Source organism: Schistocerca nitens, chromosome 11 (assembly GCF_023898315.1).
Source record: "Schistocerca nitens isolate TAMUIC-IGC-003100 chromosome 11, iqSchNite1.1, whole genome shotgun sequence".
Lineage (NCBI taxonomy): Eukaryota > Metazoa > Arthropoda > Insecta > Orthoptera > Acrididae > Schistocerca > Schistocerca nitens.
The window spans coordinates 212,525,016-212,546,500 of record NC_064624.1 but is presented as its reverse complement, the minus strand read 5'-3'; the positions used below and the strand labels follow the sequence as shown (position 1 = coordinate 212,546,500).

Here is a 21,485-nt window from a genome sequence, read left to right as displayed (position 1 = left end):
TTACAATTGCGGCTTTTCCCTCCAAAACCTAGGATGCTTTCTCTGTGAGCCTGTAAATACCAGAGCTAAACAATGTATAACAACAACGTACGTTACAAGCGTAGCATTCTGTATTACTTCATTTCCTTATTTCTAACGTTTTAAAATTGTACGTCGACTTTAGATGACAAGTCAATCATAGATGTTCTTATCTCTATTTAGTGAACGTATTTTCAGTCACGCTTTGAACATTGTCCCGCTACACTTTATTAACTAATGTTTCGCCGCAAGGGATATCGGATTTTAGAGAGTAAATTAATATGCAGTATGTCGTTCTTCTTTTCAAACATTCACATACCCATTTCTTCTTTCCTTATTGTCTTTTTGAGCATGCAGTTGTAGTAATTAAAATAGGCACAAATGCAGCGATCAAAAAGAAATGATTAGCACACATTCGCATTCTGTGTACATCGTTCCTTTCTTGTTGCTCCCGTGGCGATGGACTGTTTATATCGCAATCAGTAAGCGTGAAAGGAAGCTACCGTACAGACAGAGGGATCTATGTTTATACTCGGCAGAAGTAATTACATACCGACATAATCTTCGGTATTGCTTTCGTTTCCGAAAAGTTATAAATATTTCGGAAAAGAAGCTCTGTATTTGGCCAAGATGTCGAAGGAGGAGGTCCCTTACGTACTGGTTGTATAGAGTAAGATGTGGAGACGGCGGTTTGAAAGCGGGGACAGAAGAAGTACGAGGAAGGGCGTCCCTTACCTAAAGGATTGCTACTCAAGCTACCTGGCGAAGGGGCAAGTGTGGCAAATGTCCGGCGTGGCGGATGTGCGGTGCAGCAGGCAGTGCTGGGGCAGACGAGTGGGGGAGGTTTCTGCAGCAGGTGCCGCCTGGCGCCCCCACTGGGGGGGGGGGGGGGGGGAACTGCGCCACCTTAGAGCCAGTGACGGGAACGACTGAATCTAAACACGTGCTGTTCCTCATCTACGTAAACGATTTGGGAGGCAATCTCAGCAGCCGTCTTCGGTTGTTTGCAGATGACGCTGTCGTTTATCGACTAATAAAGTCATCAGAAGATCAAAGCAAACTGCAAAACGATTTAGAAGTAGTGTCGAAATGGTGCGAAAAGTGGCAGTTGACCTTAAATAATGAAAAGTGTGATGTCATCCACATGAGTGCTAAAAGGGACGCGATAAACTTCGGTTACACGATAAATCAGTCTAATCTAAAAGCCGTAAATTCAACCAAATACCTAGGTATTACAATTACGAACAATTTAAGTTGGAAGGAACACATTGAAAATGTTGTGGGGGAAGGCTAACCAAAGGCTACGTTTTATTGGCAGGACACTTGGAAAATGTAACAGACCTACTAAGGAGATTGCCTACACTACGCTTGTCCGTCCTCTTTTAGAATACTGTTGCGCGGTGTGGGATCCTTACCAGATAGGACTGACGGAGTACATCAAAAAAGTTCAAAGGAAGGTAGCACGTTTTGTATTATCGCGAAATATGGGAGAGAGTGTCACAGAAATGATACAGGATTTGAGCTGGAAATCGTAAAAAGAAAGGCGTTTTTCGTTGCGGCGGAATCTTCTCACGAAATTCTAATCACCAGTTTCCTCCTCCGAATGCGAAAACATTTCATTGACACCGACTTACGTAGGCAGGAACGATCACCAAGACAAAATAAGGGAAATCAGAGCTCGTACGGAAAGATACAGGTGTTCATTCTTCCCGCGCGCTATACGAGATTGGAAAATAGAGAATTGTGAAGGTGGTTCGATGAACCCTCTGCCGGGCACTTAAATGTGATTTGCAGAGTATCGATGTACATGTAGAATTGATTCGGTGCATTGTTGGAAAACAATTGACTCATTAGGTTGTAATGCTACATTTTGTTCAAATTATTCACTCACTCTTGTGAATCGCATCAGTCTGCGGCACATTGACTTCTGAGCAGACAAGCATTTGGTCATCGTGCCTTTCGTTACTAAATCACTGTTCGTGACTGCTCTGGCTCTGTGTTACCGCGTCTCGTCACTCTTACTGCTGTTCTGAAATCTGCTTTATATTACGTGCCAATAAATAGCTTTCCGCTCAGTTTTTCGTTCATTTTTGTGAATGGGTGTGCACTCGACAGGGACCTTTTGTCTAGATCGGGATGCCGAACCACTCGATGGCACGGGAGGGGAAGATACTGTGGGGCAGAATGAAAAGTGATCCTCGAAATAAATTCGGTACGATGTACGGCATCTGCGAGGATGATTCGTATTCCGAAACCGTTTTAAATGAATTGCAAGAAAATTAATAAATGACAAAATGTCTTCAAAAAAGAATGCTTCTGCCAAGTGACATTACAGTATATGCTTAAAAAATAAATAATCGAGTCACGAAACAGTTAAAGAGACTGTATCGTATATGCTTTCTGTTCTCATCACCTCGGGATGTACGAGAATAGAATTATCAGTAACACGTGCAAAATAACAGGAAGAGATATACCTTCAATAATCTCCAGGCCCTACTGACAGATTGGTGTAAGAAGTCGAAACCGGAAAAACTGAGGCGGGGATGTTTGTCACCACTGGTGCTTATTTGTACAGTGAAAAAGAAATGAGGGAAGTGAAGAACTGCCCGAGTTGTTTGTGGGAGACAGAAAACGAGCACAATCTAGTTAACTGATGCACGTGACTGCTAGCTGCAAGTGGACTGGAATTTGGTTTTGTGCTAAATGTAGTGGAACACGCGCTACCTGTAGTTGAAGGTAGGCACATAATTAAGAAGAAAAGAAAAGTTTTGCCGAGTGCCACAGGTTTATATCTGGGGGACTAAATGTTACAGCAGAGAAAGAGAATATTGGAGAGAGAGACATATTTCGATACCTGGTAAACAGAGTAGATAAATATTATAAGAACACGTAAGCTCCGACGTTAAGTGTGCGAGGGGCCCCTTACGAACGTGGCTGCCGAGGAGGGGAAGGAAGCCGGTGTGCACTCCGTGTGTATACGGGGGGGAGTCATTCCAGATGTGGAAAGGCCGTGAAGAGTACAGGGTGCAGCCGACCGCAGCTGGTGGGCCGTGTCTGTACCGATGACGTGTGTCGCTTTGGATCGGAGGAGATTCCCTCCGGTTTCGGGCGGCCGGCAGAAATCGTAAAGGCTGCCAGTCTTCCTGCCGAGATTGGGCGGAGCTCACCGCCTGCAGCATCGTCGACAGAACCGACTGTGGTCCTTCAGTGCAGAGCCGAGTGGAAGGTCTGAATCGGAGGCTCGGGCGGTTTTGTGACCGTGTTGGCTGCAGATTCCACTACCTGCGCCATCGGGAGGTGGGTTTCCGGGTTCCGCTTAATAGGTCAGGAGCCCACTACACGCAGGAGGCGGCTACACGGGTAGCGGGGGCTGTGTGGAAGGGACTGGGCGGTTTTTTAGGTTAGAGGGTCGCGGGGAACCACAGGAAGGGCGTCCGTCTAAAAGGGGCAGGTAAAACACAGTGAGGTAGTTGTAGAAGGGATCGCTATTGTAGTTGACATGTGGAATAATCGGGCCTACTGCCGGATGTTTGTGTCGCTCTGGCACAATATTTCGGCCACGTAACTCGTTGCCTTCTTCAGGTGCTACCTGAGACTGCCGTGTTGGACACAAAGGATGGGGCCCCCTCCACGCCCACACCAACGTGGTGACCAAACCAAAACTTCTACTGCCACCTCCGTAAACATGTTAGTTTTTGAATCAGGCGTCACAGGATGCGGGCTGTGATGTTATCCATGCGTCTGGGTAAGATTACTCATTAACATGGTCCATCAGGAGATAGAAGTGGTCGAAAACGATCGAAGGGTAGCGGTTGTAAGGGCAGAGGAAAAAAAGTGCCAAGGCCAGCGCCAAGGGAAAAAAAAACCTCTGCGACAGTAGGACGGGTAGTAAGGGCAGTAGCGGCTTGCTAGCTGCGACAGAGCATGCAAGGTGAGGGGTGGTTAGCGTGAGGTATCGTGCATCGTTACCTACGTGCTGCGTGGTCGTTAGCTGGGTCAGTCCGGGTGCTGCGGCTGGGCTCGCTTGTAGTCTCCTGGGCCGGCCGCAGTGGCTTCCTCCCTGTAACATAAAGAGTTCGGTGCGGCAACTCATGCGCTGCTGTTAGGCCCTCTGCTGCGCCTTGTCGTCGGTGACTTGGTGCAGCTTCATCAGGCTGGTGCAGAACGGCGGCGATCGGCTGCCGTTCAGCGTCCTCCTCTACTGCACGCCGCAGCCCTTCCGTAATGTAGCTTCCATGAGCTCCGCTTGTTCGGAGAGCTGCACCAGTTCAGCGTCGGCGTGTTGGAAAAAAAAAAAAAGAGATGGGGCCCCTCCACGCCCGCACCAACGTGGTGACCAAACCAAAAGTTCTACTGTCACCTCCGTAAAACATGTTAGTTATCTAGTAAGTGGATCACAGGATGCTGGGCTGTGATGTTGTCCGTGCGTCTGGGTAAGACTACGCATTAACACGGTCCATCAGGTGATATATAGTGGACGAAACGCGAGTGAGGGTAGCGATTTGAAGAGCAGAGGGAAAAAAGTGCCATGGCTCGTGCCGTGGGAAAAAAACCTCTGCGACAGTGGGATGGGTAGTAAGAGCAGTAGTGGCTTACTAGCTGCGATAGCTCATGCAAGGTTGGATTTGTTAGTATGGGTATCATGCATCATTACCGTGACAAGCGATGGCGATGTATCCCAGTGGCTGCAGCTGCTGCATTCCTGGAACAATCAAGATCGTTATACAGTAGTGGGAGATCGGCCATAGATCGTCTCACTGTGTGGGGGATGTGTGGAGCTTGTTTGCATGCGGTGCACGGTACGGCTTCCCTGTGTGGTGCCAGTTATTCGGCAGTGTATTTCAGCTGGATATCCAGTAATAGCGTCTGATTAACAGGGGCTCGCCTGTGCCGTTATGTTTGCGTATGCTTGGCCATAGATGTTATGCCCTTACAAGTATGTCTTTTGGTCTTTTATGTTTCCATCTATGGTTGTGGTCGTAGTTCCCCAGATTCAGAATAAACGGGTTCTGCGAATGTCTTGAGTTTCTGTATAGTCTTGTGGTGAGTTTGTGGATTACCTCCGTGAGAGTCTCAAGTCGGTATTCCCGGTGAAGGTCCGCGATGCGTGTGTATCGTGGAGCATTGCTTATGATTTTGAGTACTTTGTTTTGTATGAGCTGCAGACGGCGCAGGCGTGTAGGTGCAGCGTATCCCCAGACAGGAGCTGCGTACGTCATCAGGGGTCGGATAAGTGTCATGTACATGGACCTCGACACCCTTCTGTTCAGTGTGCTACGCCTGTTGAGCATAGGATAGAGCTGTTTGAGCCTCGCGCTAGCTCGGTTGGTCATGTATTGTATGTGGTCCCCCCAGAGTAATTTCCGGTCCAGCCAGACACCGAGGTATTTGACTCTCTCGCGGAAACGTATTGGACGTGCATGTAGGGTTATTGGTCTGCAGTAACGGTGTTTGCGCAGTTGCTTCGGTCTTCTAGTGAACAGAACGGCTTCGCACTTGTCGACGTTTACTCTAACACGCCATTTCTCCAACCAAGGCTCGGCCACTCTGAGTGCAGTCTGTAGGCGTGACGTAATGTTTGATGGTTTCCAATCTTGCGCAAGGATGGCTGTGTCATCCGCGTAGATTGCCATCATTGTGTTGTGTGTGGTTGGGAGATCGTTTATGTAGAGGTTAAACAGTAGGGGCCCTAGGATGCTTCCCTGGGGTACTCCCGCGTGTATACCGTGTCGTGTTGATTGTTTTCCCTGCACATCAGTGTTGAAACTCCTGTCTGTGAGGTATGAGTGTATTAGACGCAGCAGCCCGTCGGGGAATCCCGCGTCGCTGAGTTTGCGGATGAGGCCGTTGTGCCATAGACGGTCGAAAGCCTTTTCGATGTCCAGGAACACTGCCCCTGTAGCTTTGTTTATGTTGAAACCATGTGTTATATGTTCAACGACCCGTAGGAGTTGTTGTGTTGTGGAGTGGTGATTCCTGAAGCCGAATTGCTCCGGTCTCAGGATGTCATTTGTTATGCAGTGCCTAGTGATGCGTTTGAGAATCACCTTCTCAACAATCTTACTGAGCGAGCTCAGAAGGCTGATGGGTCGGATCTTGTCCGGTATTTATGCCCAGAGGACGCTGGGTGCTCTCTTTGCCGTCCGCGCCCGCCTGGCGCTGCTTGTAATGTGTTGTTTCTTCCCCGGTGCTCCCTCGGACGTCCGCGCCCGACTTGGTCTCCGTCTGTGGCAGCTCTCTGAGGCCTGTCCTTTGTTGGGCGCCTGGCGCTGATCCCGCGGTGTTGGCACTTCTCTGGTGCTCCGACGGGCGTCCGCGCCCGACTCGTCCACCATCTGCGGTCGTGGCGGCTGTCAGAGGTCCGTCCTGCGTCGGGAGCTGCGTTGGCGGTCCGCACCCACCTGCCGCTACTCCTGCAGTGTTACTACTTCTTGAGGAGATTGTTGGTTCATTTCGTTGAGCCCAGATAAGCTCCAGAGCCGGACTCCACGCCGAGCTGAGCTGGTAACCGCTGTCCCGGTTTATTAGGTTGTCTGTGACCTCGACCTCGACGGCCTCCTTCATGACCCTGTCCTAAAATCTTGGCGTCTGTGTCACAATTTTGGTGTTGTTGTAGTCCATCGAGTGGCCGAGCTCCAGACAGTGCTCCGCTATGGCAGATTTTGTTGCCTGTCCGAGTCTGGTGTGCCTCTGGTGTTCTTTGCACCTGACGTCCACCGTCCTGGTCGTCTGGCCGATGTATGACTTTCCACACTGGCACGGGATGTTGTAAGTGCCCGGTTTACGTAGCCCCGGGTCGTCCTTCACACTCCCTAGCATGGTCCCAATTTTGGAGGGTGGAGAGAAGATACTCTTTATATCATATTTTGAAAGAATTCTGCTGATCTTTGCAGAAATAGGTCCAGCATGTGGCAGGTATGCCACCTTCTTCGCCTCCTCTGGCTCCTCTTGTGTACCCTGTGGTTGACCGGTAGTACGAAGTGCCCTTTGGATGTCTGTGGAGGAGTATCCATTTCTACTGAACACCAGCTGTAGATGTTCTATCTCAGACTTTCCGTATCTGACAGAGCTCGAGCCCTGTGAACTAATGTTTTCGAGACTCCATTCTTCTGTGCTGGGTGGTGGCAGCTACTGGCTTGAAGGTATAAGTCGGTGTGGGTTGGCTTACGATACACACTGTGCCCCATAGTACCATCTGCCTTCCTCTTGACCGGGACATCCAGGAATGGTAGTTGTCCATCCTTCTCTAGCTCCATAGTAAATTTTATACTTGGGTGGCGTGAATTTAGATGTTCCAAAAAGTCGTCTAGCTTCTCCCTACCAAATGACAAAAGTGTCATCGACATACCTAAGAAAGCACTTGGGTTGGTAAGTGGCTGATGGAAGTGCCTCCTCTTCGTACCTTTCCATGAAAAGGTTGGCTACCACTGGTGATAAAGGGCTGCCCATTGCCACTCCTTCCGTTTGCTCATAAAATTGACCCCCATAAAGAAAATATGTTGAGGTCAGTACGTGCTTGAACAGGTCGAGCAGGGCACCGTCGAACTTCTCTCCAACGATATTGAGTGAATCGGTGAGTGGCACTCGTGTGAAGAGCGACACCACATCGAGACTGACCACGATGTCAGAGTCCACGATGAGTAGCTGCCTTAGCCGTCGTAGGAAGTCCTCAGAGTTCCGAATGTGGTGTGCACGTCTGCCCACATGTGGTGCCAATCTCTTCTTCAGGTATTGTGCAGTGAGGTATGTCGCTGCGCCGATGTTACTGACAACAGGTCGAAGAGGGACCCCCTCCTTGTGGACCTTGAGTCTGGGTGGTACAGGTGCTCTGGGATGAAGCTTCTTGGTGACCTGTTCAGGTAGACCTGCGTCCTTCAGCAACTTCCGGGTCTTCCTGTCCACCTTGTCAGTGGGGTCACCATCCAGTGGTTTGTAAGCAGTGTCTTCCAGAAGTTGTTGCACCTTCCTATCGTACTCCAACTTGTTTAAGATGACCGTGGAGTTACCCTTATCAGCTGTAGTTGTAAATTGTCGCAGCTGTGTTGGGAAAGATCCAGAGCGCCGAGCCCTAAGAGAAAGCACTGAAGCTAAAATAGTAGCCAGAAATAAGTTCAGCCGAAATTTTTTCGAATGATCTAACAGCGTTAAGAAAGGATAGATTAAATACAGTTGGAGGTCGAGTATTTATTGCTGTCGGAAGTAATTTGCCTTGTACTGAAATTGAAGTAGATAGCTCTTGCAAAATAGAATGGTTAGAGGTTATACCTGACAATCGTACTAAACTATTAATTGGATAGTTTTACTGACCCCCCCCCCCCACAACTCAGAAGATATAGTTGCTGAACACTTCAAAGATAACTTGAGTCTCATTTCATACAAGTATCCGACTCCTTGAGTTATAGTTGGTGGTGACTTCAACCTACCCTCGATATTCTGGAAAAATTATGTTTAAAGCTGGCGACAGGCATAAAACGTCATCTGAAATCGTATTGAATGCTTTCTCAGAAAATTATTTTGAACAATTAGTTCCTGAACCCACTCAAAGTGTAAGTGGTTGCGAAAGCGTACTTGACCTCTCAGCGGCAAGTAATGCTGCACAAATAGTGTGTGTCGTGACGAATACAGGGGCTAGCGACCGCAAGGCAGTTGCTGCTAGGCTGAATGCCAGAACACCTACAGCCACCTAAAAGAAATGCAAAGTATATCTGTTTAAAAAAGCTGATAAAAATGCTCTTAACACCTTTTTAAGAGACAGTCTTCACTCCTTCCGATCTGAATAGTTGTCGAATGATTGCAAAGAGATAGCATCGACAGCAATTGAGAGATATATACCACATGAATTAATATCTGATGGTGCTGATCCCCCGTGGTACACAAAACAGGTCAGATCGTTGTTGCAGAAGCAGCGGAAAAAGTGTGCCAACTTTAAAAGAACGCAAAATCCCCAAGACTGGCAGAGTTTTGCAGAAGTTAGAAATATAGTGTGTACTTCAATGCGAGATGCTTCTAAAAGTTTCCACAATGAATCTCTGTCTCGGAATGTGGCAGAAAACCGAAAGAGATTCTGGTCATATATGAAGCACACTAACAAAGGTGAAGTCCCTGATGACAGCGCCACCAAAGCAGAGTTGTTAAACACGGTTTTCCCAGACTCCTTTACCAAAGAAGATAAAGTAAATATTACTGAATTCCAATCAGGAACAACTGCTGAGATGAGAAACTTAAAAGTAGATATCCTCGGTGTGACAAAGCAGCTTAAATCTCTTAATAAAGCCAAGGCCTCCGGTTCAGATTGTATACCAGTCTGGTTCCTCTCAGAGTACACTCATAAAATAGCTCCATATTTAGCAATTATATAAAAGCGCTCGCTTGCATAAAGATCTGTACCTAAACACTGGAAAATTGCTCAAGTCACACCAATACCCAAAAAGGGAAGTAGGACTAATCCGCTGAATTACAGGGCCACATCACTAACGTAGATTTGCAGTAGGGTTTTGCAGCATATACTGTGTTCCAACATTATGAAATACATCAAAGAAAACTATTTATTGACACATAGTCAGCATGGATTCAGAAAATAGTGTTCTTCTGAAACACAACTAGCTCTTTATACTTACGAAGTATTGAGTGCCATCGACAGGGGATGTCATATTGATTACATAGTTTTAGATTTGCAGAAGGCTTTCGACACCGTTCCTCACAAGCATCTTCTAACCAAACTGCATGCCTACGGAATATCGCCTCAGTTGTGCAACTGGATTCGTGATTTCCCAGAAAGGTCGCAATTTGTAGTAATAGATGGAAAGTCATTGAATAAAACAGAAGTAATATCTAACATTCCCCAAGGAAGTATTATAGGCCCTCTCTTGTTCCTGATCTATATTAACAACATAGGAGACAATCTGAGTAGCTGTCTGAGATAGTTTACAGATGATGCTGTCATTTACCATCTTGTAAAGTCATCAGATGACCAAAACGAATTCCAAAATGATTTAGGCAAGATATCTGTATGGTGCGAAAAGTGGCAACTGATCCTGAATAAGGAAAAGTACTAAAAGAAATGCGCTAAATTGTGATTATGCGAAAAGTCACACAAATCTGAACTCTGTAAAATCAACTACCTGCTTAGCGTTTACAATTACAAAGAACCTAAACTAGAATGATAACATAGATAATGTTGTGGGTAGAGCAAACCACAGACTGCGATTCATTGGCAGAACACTTGGAAGGTGCAACAGGTCTACTAAAGAGACTGCTTACACCACGCTTGTCCGCTCTATTCTGGAGTACTGCTGTGCGGTGTGGGATCCGCATCAGGTGGGACTGACGGATGACATCGAAAAATGTTCAGAGAAGGGCAGCTCGTTTTGTATTAGCGCGAAATAGGGGAGACAGTGTCACAGACATAAGTGAATTGGAGTGGCAATCATTAAAACAAGGGCGTTTTTCATTGTGACGGGATCTTCTCACGAAATTTTAATCACCAGTTTTCTGCTCCAATTGCGAAAACATTCCTACATAGGGAGAGACGATCATTACGACAAAATAAGAGAAATCGGGGCTCGCGCAGAAAAATGTAAGAGGTCGTTTTTCCCGCGCGCCGTTCGAGAGTGGAACGCTAGAGAGACAGCTTGGAGGCGGCCCATTGAACCCTCTGCCAGGCACTTCCTCGTGAACAGCAGAGTAATCACACAGATGTAGAAGCTGTAGAAATGAGGACAAGGGTACAGGGACTTGTCCGAGGAAAAAATACTGGTCAATATGTCCAAGAGTGTAAAAATAGTGCCTAGTTTTTAATACATTAAAAGAACAAAATCCGTAAAGAAACTTGTGGAATGAGTTGTGGTGCAAACTGTCAAAGCAGGTGGTAAGCGCACAGATGTACTCGTAATCAGTCCCTTTTGAACTTAAACACACCAGGTTGCATGCCATTTCTCTTCTTAAAAGATTTTTTGATGACGATGAAGACTCGGCTGCTGTGAAATGTACTCGTACGTGCAAAGGACGGTGGACTGAATAATTTGGGTGAGGCGTAATACGAGGAATTTAAGTAGGCCTGCCCGATTTATATAATTCATTTGTTTGTATTCATTTGAAATACTTGTTAAGAAAAAAATCTGATGCATTGCACCATTTCAGAGCTGTTTAGCATCAAAGTTAGCTAGTTAGGTCATTCCACACACTAATCTGCTAAAAAGCAATAATGCACAGATCTGTGGATCTGTGATGACTACTTGTTCAAATGTTCATTGCACTTAAATTTATTAGTTCCAAAACAGGCACGTCGTAAGCTAGGTATGCAAAAGCTGCATTTGTTTGGTTTGAGGAAACCAAACGACAAACAAGTTTGGCAACAGTGTCTCTGACAGGTTGCTCGAATTTGCACCCCCCGTGACCTGACTGGCTGGCTTCGAAGCTAAATAATTGATAAACGGTGCAAAATATAGAATTTTTTTTTCTTAACTGTTATTTTCCCACAACCTGCCCTGCAGCACCCTTACAAGCTCCTCAGACTTTCTGACCAACCTGTTTATTAGAGACAAATTATGAAAGGTAGAAACATATTGCACACACTACTGGACAGAGGAAGGTTCAGAGTTTTATGTTAACATAGATACTGTATGCTCAGCGTGAGCACCGTTCATTGCTCGAGAAATGTCGAAACTGTAGGCCATTTCATTCCAAATGGAATCAACAGACCCCTGTTTATTGGCTTGACAGCTTCGACAATTGGATTTCCCAAATCTGTTGTTGTGTTTTCACCATGTCAAAAAAAAAGGCAATGCTGCTTCAGCTTTGTCTAAACCAGAACCCTGAACCGTCCTCTGTCCATCGATACACCTATGTCCGTCTGAATGTACATCAGAGAATTGTGTAAAAATTTGAAGTAAATCGGTCAAAAGCATTTTGAGATTTTCGAGAATTTTTTCCCCTTCATATATTACATATTTATATATTATATAGGTTTTAAAAGTATGTATATAGAAATGGGTGAATTCATATGTAACATCGTGTCAAAATTTCAAACCAATCAGTGGAGATATTTGAGATTTAAGATTTTGAACAAATCATTTACATTTTTGTTAATATACATAAATAGCAGGTGTTATATTAGCTTAATTACATTTTCCTATTTGTACTGGAAAATTCACTGCCCGTTTAGTGTCTGGGGAATATGGAAGTAACACCATTACAAATAGCAATTTATATTGTCTTACACATCAGTTGGAGATGCATTTTGGAAACACTTCCTAATGTTGTGTAAAATATGTATTTAATCACAAACTGGCTTTCACCTTCTTGGGCCATCTTCAGATGATAACTGAATGTCGCAAACACAGATAAAATTACTTTTGGATTACACAGATATTATTTTCATAGAAGACACGAAAATGAATACATTAGAGAGATTACGTAGGAAAGTATTACATTTTTTGTCACCTAGAAATAGTTACATAAATTAAAAATTGTATTTCCTTTTGATTAAAAAATGTTACTTTTGAAACTTCCTGGCAGATTAAAACTGTGTGCCCGACCGAGACTCGAACTCGGGACCTTTGCCTTTCGCGGGCAAGTGCTCTGGTACTGGCAGAAGTAAAGCTGTGAGTACCGGGCGTGAGTCGTGCTTCGGTAGCTCAGTTGGTAGAGCACTTGCCCGCGAAAGGCAAAGGTCCCGAGTTCGAGTCTCGGTCGGGCGCATAGTTTTAATCTGCCAGGAAGTTTCATATCAGCGCACACTCCGCTGCAGAGTGAAAATCTCATTCGGGAATGTTACTTTTGATCACTCAACTCGACCTTTACTCGTAAGGCTAACACCAGCTGTGGTCAAACTTCAGAAAAACATAATGAAACCAAAGATAGCTTAATTTACTGAGGCTGAGAAAAATACAAGCATATACGTCAAGTGTTGTGCAACATAAATTTTAATATGATAACTGCAAGAATTTGATTCACACAATGAAATAACTTTTTAGAACATTATAATTTTGTAATGCAATAAAAAAAGGTCACACGGCTGACTCAGATGTGACAGAAGCACACACTCAATTGCTTTTTTCATCGAAATTACTTTACAAAGAAGGTATCTGAAATGATAAAACTGAACTCGATGTCACACAAATTACAAAGTGAGTCAATTGATCCCACATCGTGACAGTAAATGAAAAGAATGAAACTCCACGCCCTGAAAGCATTACAGTGGGCTCTCGTACGTTCGAGGTGCACGTCGGTAAGCTGCCTACGTTTTTCTGACGGATTACCGCCCGCGACACGCACGTCGGTCGCTCTGCTGCGAGAAGCAGTACGCGGACATTCGGGACGTGTCCGCGGCGGAGTTTACTGCCGCCCGCAGCTTCGGAGCGTCGGCGGAGGGGAGGGGACCGGTCGCTCCGTACGGGCAGCTACTGGTCCCCAGAGTACGGGAAGGCTGCCAGGTGTAGTGGAAGCTTCGTCGACGAGCACACGTGAGACTGTCCGCGTAACGAAATGAGTGTGCGGCTGCAGCCCGTCTGTAAACAGTCTGTGCGAATAGTGGGGGCGGCGGCCCGCTTCAGCTGCGGTGTCTTCTGTCTGTCTGCCGGACTGACGAAGACAGTCGCCCCACGTCTGTCCTATTCAGAGTTCACCTCTAATCGTCCTGTAAGAGCTTTCGTGCTGGTGTCACTGGAGATCGGCTCGTAATTGCTAATACTCGGAACTCCGTGTGGAGGTACAGAGGTAGGTAGCATATTACCAGTTCTCTGCGGATCGTATTTGTCGACTGACGTACCTGTCGTTACAAATCTGTTCTGGTGAAAGGCGAAGCTAGTTGGCCATTGAATTCCACCCCTGCTTGCCCCCAATAGTCTTTTCTCTCTTTCTCCCCCCCTCCATCATTCCTTCTCGTTTCAGTGTGTTGCCTTTTACTCTACCCAATCCATTCTGAACCCATTTTCTGTCCGTTTGTAAATTTGTACTAACTTCTCGACTCCGGCTCGTAGTCGACTCGGTACCTGAGGATCCGTTCAGTTAATCTGTCGACATCGGTTTTGTACGGACGACCCAAGTTTATCGGGCTCCTCCTACCTTACCGTTTGTGTCGTACTTTGTACATTCTCATATATTTTACGAGTACTTTCTAATTTACGAGAGATCGCTTCTTTTAAGTGGACACTCTACTTTTCTTATAGCTCTTCCCAATGTTTCTAGCCTATACAAATTGTAATTCACTACAAGGCATTTATTGGCATGTAGTCATTCTGGTTTCCCACTGCATAGTACTTTTTTTGTTATGTTTTAGTATCAGTTTTTGGCATTGCATTTTTTACGACAAGCATTTCCACACACGTGGCACATTAACACTAACGCAGTTCTTCTGAAAGTTTATGGAACAGTAGGGGCACTCTAAAATTAAGTGTTTCTGTAGTTGTAGAGGTGAGGTGATTTGCCCGAGTCTTCAGAAACCAGCTGAATTCTGTCCAGGCACACACCAGTCATAGTTTGTCGTCGGTATACGTCGCACAGAAGTAGGCGGCAGCGGTCGCTGCAGACGGAACGAATGACTGCCGGAACCTTCTTGTGGGGTCAGAGTGGGACTGGGTCCGGCCAGAGTTAACCCTGCACGCTTCACGTGCCGAACAAACAACGTCGAGTGTCTAAAAGTCTGCACTCCACTGCTGCTCTGTTTTAAATGTGTCTTGAGGAAAGTGGCAGTGTGTTAACAGATATTTCACAGTGTCATTTCTGATTTTCCCTGTATAATCTAAAATTTGATGGGTCGACTTGCTGGAGAGATTTACAAAAGACATCTCATGTTCCAGGATGGAGAATTTGCAGAAGCAGCCTCCAGGAATTCACGGTAAGACTTAGGATCGACGAGCTGTCCGAATGGTAGCGGGCAATAGTGGCATCTGACAAATTATTTGTGTTGCCGTAGACTGGCACAGGTCACACGTGTCTGGTAGACCTGTGTGTGTGTGTGTGTGTGTGTGTGTGTGTGTGTGTGTGTGTGTGTGTGTGTGTGTGTGTGTGTGTGTGTTAAGAAAGCTGGCAAATGTGGTTCACTGGAGAGATACTCGTGCAGCACAGAGTGGAATACGTCTCGACTGTGTGGGATCCGTACCAAATAGGGCTAACGGGGGATATTGAACGTGTACAGAGAAGAGCAGCACGAGTGATTACAGGTTTGTTTGATCGATAGGAGAGTGCGACAGAGGTGCCGGGAGAACTGGACTGGCAGAGGCTTGAAGATACGCGCCGGTTATTCTTCTTACAAACTGTCCAGTACCGGTAGGGAGCGAGCAGTCCAGCAGTAGGCTTTGACACCTCGACTATTGCTCTAGTACGGACTGCGGACACGAAACTGGGCAAATTACAGTGCACACTGAAGTTTTTGAGCAACGATTGTTCCCCTACTCCGTACTCGAATGGGACGAGACGAAACCCTAATGCGTAGCACAGTGAAAAGTTCCGTCAGCTGTTCTGCCATTAGGCAGCTGGAGATCAGTTGTGGAATCCAAAGTTTTCAGCTGTCAGTCACGGCCATTCCTAAATGCGGGACATTTTTCGTATCCTTTTTCCCTTTGCAGAATGTACAGCCCTGTCGTGCCACTGTAACATGTACAACGCGTTCACTAAGAATGCCTGTCATCTATTTAAGTTTCCCAGTTCCCAGAAGTGAATTTAGGTTAGCTGTTGCAAAAAGATTCTTCTGTTAGGGCTCAATTCCAGAAAGCTCAGACTCTTTGCAGCACGATAAAATGTGAGTTCTCCAGAATCTGCCCGTGCCGAGAGTGGATCGGATACCCCCGAAGTGACTTTCCGTATTTCAGTTTCCGTCGTGTATTCCAGTTGAAAAAAGGTTTCGTTGTGAGGTTAGCAGTGTTTTAGCTAATCCGAAATACTTACAGGGTTGTTAGTCTTGGAAGTCTGTGCCACTGGCCTTCATTGGCTCTTGTGCTTTGTAAGCCTCTTCCCACTTCAGTCGTAAAAGGTTTGACCTATTTTCCTGTCAAAATCAAAATGTATAATTGGGCTAAATGTTTGACAGCACAAGAGGCTAGCCTTACTACCTTTGTACATGTGTCACATTATTTAAGTTCCTAACTGTGAACCTACGGATGTGTACCCTTCTGATACATCTAGTATTTCTGTCCATTACTCCCCACCAAAAAAATAAAAAATGGATGATAAGGTTTTCTTGAAAATGAGCACAGTTCAAGGGGGGGGGGGAGGATATGTGCACAAAACACGTACTGTTATCAAAAAGTCTGCCTAAAATATTAAAGATCAACAAGTAAAATTGTATGTGGTTTTTAGCAATAGTATAAAGCAACTTTAAAGTCAGTTTCAAAAATTTTTCTTCAGTTTTGGAAATTACTGTAAAAATATAAATTTTTTATACACACACAATTATTAATGAAACTTCCTGGAAGATTAAAACTGTGTGCCAGACAGAGACTCGAACTCGGGACCTTTGCCTTTCGTGGGCAAGTACTCTAGCAGTAGAGCACTTCCCAGCGAAAGGCGGAGGTCCCGAGTTCGAGTCTCGGTCTGGCACGCAGTTTTAATCTGCCAGGAAGTTTTGTATCGGCATACACTCCACTGCAGAGTGAAAAATTCATTCTGGAAATAATTATTAATGTTCCTTTTCCTCATAAGCTTCTAAACCAATCACTTCCAAGGTTGATGTGTGTTACATCTACATCCATATGAACAATTATATGCAAGGAATTTTGCATGTATTTGATAAAGATTTAATGTAGTTGAATGTGTTGCACTGTGAGAAATGTATGGGCCAAATATCAGACCAGTTATATCGCAGATGTCCTGAGAAAAAGTAGTTATTGAGAAGACAAATTTAAAGATTGAACTCATATTTTCTTCAGTTATACTTTCCCAGAAAGCTCCAGAACTGTACTCTGGATAATCTTCATCCTCGAGACTTTTCTTTTGTCTCGTTTCCTTTGTTGGGTCCTGAATAGAGATTTCAGCTCTAGACACACGACAGTGGTCAATTTTCTCAACAATTGTTTTCGCAAATGCCCAGCACTGAAGCCCAGACGCTGCAACACTTCCACTCTCCCTATGTTTCCACGATTAAAAGTGACTGCAGCATCAGATGTTGCAAGTTTTACAGCTGTAGGTGACAAAAAAATGGTATCTCGGAGTAACATTTCCAGAAAAGTGCATTCAGAGACTAATTCGGATTTTGGTTTTGTCACTAACACGTTTCATTAGTAGGTCAGGATTTGCCCTAAATGTGGGCTCGATAGCATTCATTACGCATTCAGGAATGAATTTCTTTTTGGTGTGGAAACTGTTATTCCACAGACAGTTGCAAATGTGAGCTCGATCAGAAAATATGAAATGAAGTATTTTTTTTTTTTATCATTTGCTGTATGATTTCAAGAGTGAATGTTTGGGAAATAGTTGCGAATAAACTTTACTACTCAATGGAAACAAAATCGAAAAATGAAATGTTTTGTTACATTTGCACTCGCCCCCCCTGCGCCCCTCTTTAAATAAACACCGAGTGTCTTAGTTTTTTTATGCACGTGGAACATGACCCTATGTTGCCTAGTACCATTAACTCTGCAGTCAGTCACGTATACTGCACAGTGGAAACGAGCGGAGGATGCTCTGGAGACGTCTTTCGCCTCTCGTAATCGCGAATGGTGTAACTGTGTATAACACCGTTTTGACTGCGAGCGTGCTCAAACGTGCTCTCACCTCATCACGGCACTCCACTCCAGGGCCAAACGATATTAACGTGCAGATGTTGCAGCACCTATCTCCCGGTGGCGAGCACTTTCTCCTTCTTACGTATAATCGTGTCCGGACGGACAGCACAGTTCCCAAAGATCGGCACGGAGACAATGTAACCGTCTTACGTCAGGCCGGTAAGGACACACATCTTTCGTCCGCCCACTTTCCGTCACCAGCAGTGTCAGAAAGACGATCGAACACGTGATCACCGGTCAGCCTGTCAGCCGGTGCGGTGGCTCGAGTCTCGGACTTGGCCAACAAATGCACAGTGGGGACGTCGTAAGCGCTGCCGTGCAGTCGATCGTCTCGTCACCCTGTCGACCCGTATCGTGATCGATGTTGTGCGGAAATGCCAGACTAGCCTTGTTTTTGACGAGATGGCGGCTGGGGGACGGGCATCCTCCACACGGTGCATTCGTGGGGCTTCCGAGACTGCCTGCTGCATTTTATTCGGGAGTTCTTCGGAGGCCGGGTTCTCGAGGTACGTGTCGGTTCGGTATAGTCGAACATTTTTTACCTCGTGACGTCTCTACTGTCTTTACTCGTGGAGCACCGACGACAGAGGCTTCCGCCGAAAAAGCTGTCCGAACTTGTGGCGGCGTCAGGAGTTTCTTCGACCGTCCTTACATCTCGGTCCTGTCGCTCTTTGTCGAAACCGTGAAGTTCTCGTGCTCACGCTCGATAGGATATTCTGTCCTTGCTCCCACGTATCTTATCTGGCAGCACACTGTACCCGATCTCTAATATCTTACGTGTTTCAAACTGTATTTCGTTGGGAGTGGGCAGAAAATCCTCCGATCCCTCGCCCGATCGCCACTTTGCTCGTCTGCACGGCCGTCTCGACACGGTCCGCCGCCGAGGCGTGCGCCTGGCCACCGGAGCCTTCTGCACTGGCCCAGGCAGATCTGTGCAGATGCTGCCCCACTGTCGCCCTCGTGCCGGTGCGACGTCTCGTCGGGAGAGACGCGTGCCGCCTGCCCTCTGTGCCCGACCACGCGCCACGTGTGCCCAGTTTTGATGACACTCTCGAGCACCGATACGGGGTAAGAGCAACTTGTCTGTCATCTCCCGGAGTTCGCTTCGGTATTCTGCTTCGGAAACTCGACCGTTCGTTACCTGCCGCTTCCCCGACGGGCGAGAACCCTTCACCGCATCGGCTCCGTGCAGAGGCCTGCGTTCGTCTCGGACTTAATTTGCTTCCCGAGGACGCCACTCTAGGTTCGAGCTGCCACTTTAAGTCTTTCAAATATTGCACGCAACTCGGATTAGGTGTCAGATCAGAGGGGTGTTCTGAACACAATTTAGACACAAAGCAGCTCAATAGGCTGTGGAGTGGCAATAGAACTGTGCATCACCATTGACTAGACACTCATTTATTGAACACACAAGTCAGGTATTACCCAAAGCGAACAATCAGTACAAAATTACAAAATAATATTCTTTTCCTGTAAGTGACTCACATTTAAACAGGCAAATACGAATCATTTAACTGAAAGCCTTTTAAGAAAGCAAGACTATAAATTTTGAATGATAAGTTAAAATGATATTTAAATAGGCTCTGACCGAGCACACATTTTAAAACAAAATACTTCCTTTAAGGAACCAGCGATGAAAATCAATTACATAATCCTCAACAACCATATTACATCCGAGACATTTAAGATTAAACAATAATATATAACATCAGGGAGCTGCAGTCCCAAGTTGTATGCAGCACGTTTCAGATGGACTGCACTGCAACAGTGCAATACATGTCCCTCAGAGGATCTGCCCACGCAGCAAGTTAATGCCGCAATAACAAAATATGAACATCATTCCGTGTACAGACCTGAAACAAACTAAAAGCTCTCTTAAGTTTGGTACAGTTAATTCCCTTTCAACATAACATACATCACAAGTCTAGCCCTAGGACGGCACGGACACCCCGCAATTTAGCACGCGATAAGCTACAGCAATGCACTCATCACGTATCCTTACAAAATCCGAGAACAGAGACCTGGCTCCCCAATAGCGGAACATTTAACCACGCACAGCGTGCGGGTTTGCGGGATGCTGATCTCGCCCTTAACCTCGACACCAGTTCAAATACTAGTCAGCCTACAATGTTGAACCGCCATTCCTTCAGTTACTGTGCAGAAAGCCAATGTGATGGGCAAACAGACCGGCATATGATAAAAGCTTAAGCAATTTCCTTACTAGACAACAGTTATGAATAGTAGCCGTAATTTTTATTTATTTATTTTTTTAAGCGTGAGCACACCCACAATCAAAAGACATAGAACGCCAATCACAAGGACAGTAGCACATAAGCAAGTAGCAATGGTAACATCTGCTGAGATTGGCTACAAATCAGCGCATGATTTAAGACACCAGAGAACAGTCTTTACAACATAACCATCAATACAGTAGCAAGTTACACGTGTACTCCCCCACGATTTCGATTCGCAAAGCCACATACAAAACGTGGAGAACGTATCACTTAGACCGACATAATGGTGCTCCGTCAGTTACCCCAAATAACTGACTCCCTTAGTTGCACAGCAAAGAACCAGACCTAATGAAAGCACCACAGTTTTCGCCGCTAAATTGTCGCAGTACAGGTGAGACTTAATCACAAATGTAATTTTTCATCAGTTCCTGTATAGTCAATACAAGCGCCTCATTTTCACCAGTTTATAACGGCAGGCAGCAACACCGTACGGAAAAGAGCGTAGACACAAGCTCTTACCAATTCTCTTACCGCAGCTCTCGGGAACCACTGGGACATGCAATGTAAAAATCGTTACTCCTTCACACAAATTACAGGACGCCCGCTTCCCGCTGCTTGCTGCGGCGCCTTCCGTTCAGAGCCAACGCGTATATCTCCGTGCGATAGGTCCGGTCCCACACTCTCTGCGTCAACCCGACAACCGTCTTCCACCACGTCCCGGAGCACATCCCCCACCAGGACCTCGCCTCGTTACTCCTCGCGTAGGCCCCACAGGGCGCTGCTTACCGCCCTGACCGTCGCAGGAAAGATAAACCACCAGAGTGGCGCTATCGATACGAGCCACCACAACTCTTCGGAGACGGCACCTCCGTGTACACTTACGGTGCTAAGTACGACCGTGCCTTTGTCATTGACGACAAACATTTTAGATACCGGCTCGTAGAACAAAGTTCAGTTTTTACTGCAGAGCTTTCTGCCGTCTGTCGGGCCACCCGGTACATCTGACAACACGGGCTTCTCAGTTGTGTATTACCTGCAGATTCGCTTAGTGCCCTCCGAAGTCTCTCTCTGCTACAGACGTACCACCCCTAAGTACGAGGAATGCACTCGCTTACCGGTAGTGGAGCCGACGTGATGTTTATGTGGGCCTCCGGTGAAGTCCGAGTGTCGGGAAGTCTTCTCTACGTGGGAACAAACTCTGGGGAATTAGATGCGTCTCAGCGGCTCGGACGTCTTCCTCTCCCCCCTCTCGTCACGAGGAGATACCCTCAGCTCGTCTGTGTGTATCGGGTACCGTCATTTGTCGAGTGGTGACCCTGCACCGCTCTCTGCTTACTGCCACCGACCGTTGACAGTACACCATTTTTCGGCCCGATGCCAGTTTTATAACCGTTTACACTTTGATGCACGTTTTCCACCTGCGTTAGCAGATACGGCACGAGCTGTAGATTGTGTTTTACATTTTATTTGTCTCAGTAATATGGCCGAGGAAATTCAATTCTCGACCACTTGA

General features: G+C 46.1%; 1 protein-coding gene and 1 non-coding gene across 2 annotated transcripts in view; both read left to right on the top strand.

Moving 5' to 3' along the window:
- Nucleotides 1–21,485, top strand: part of LOC126212798 (oocyte zinc finger protein XlCOF6.1-like) — a 210,809-nt gene that overhangs the window by 167,809 nt on the left and 21,515 nt on the right. Inside the window, exon 6 of the mRNA XM_049940199.1 lies at nucleotides 14,817–14,854. Within this exon, the coding sequence (XP_049796156.1) occupies nucleotides 14,817–14,854 (38 nt within the window). The remainder of the gene's footprint in view (nucleotides 1–14,816; nucleotides 14,855–21,485) is intronic.
- Trnas-cga (transfer RNA serine (anticodon CGA)) lies at nucleotides 12,643–12,717 on the top strand. The gene has a single exon. It is a non-coding gene; the product is annotated as a tRNA-Ser (tRNA).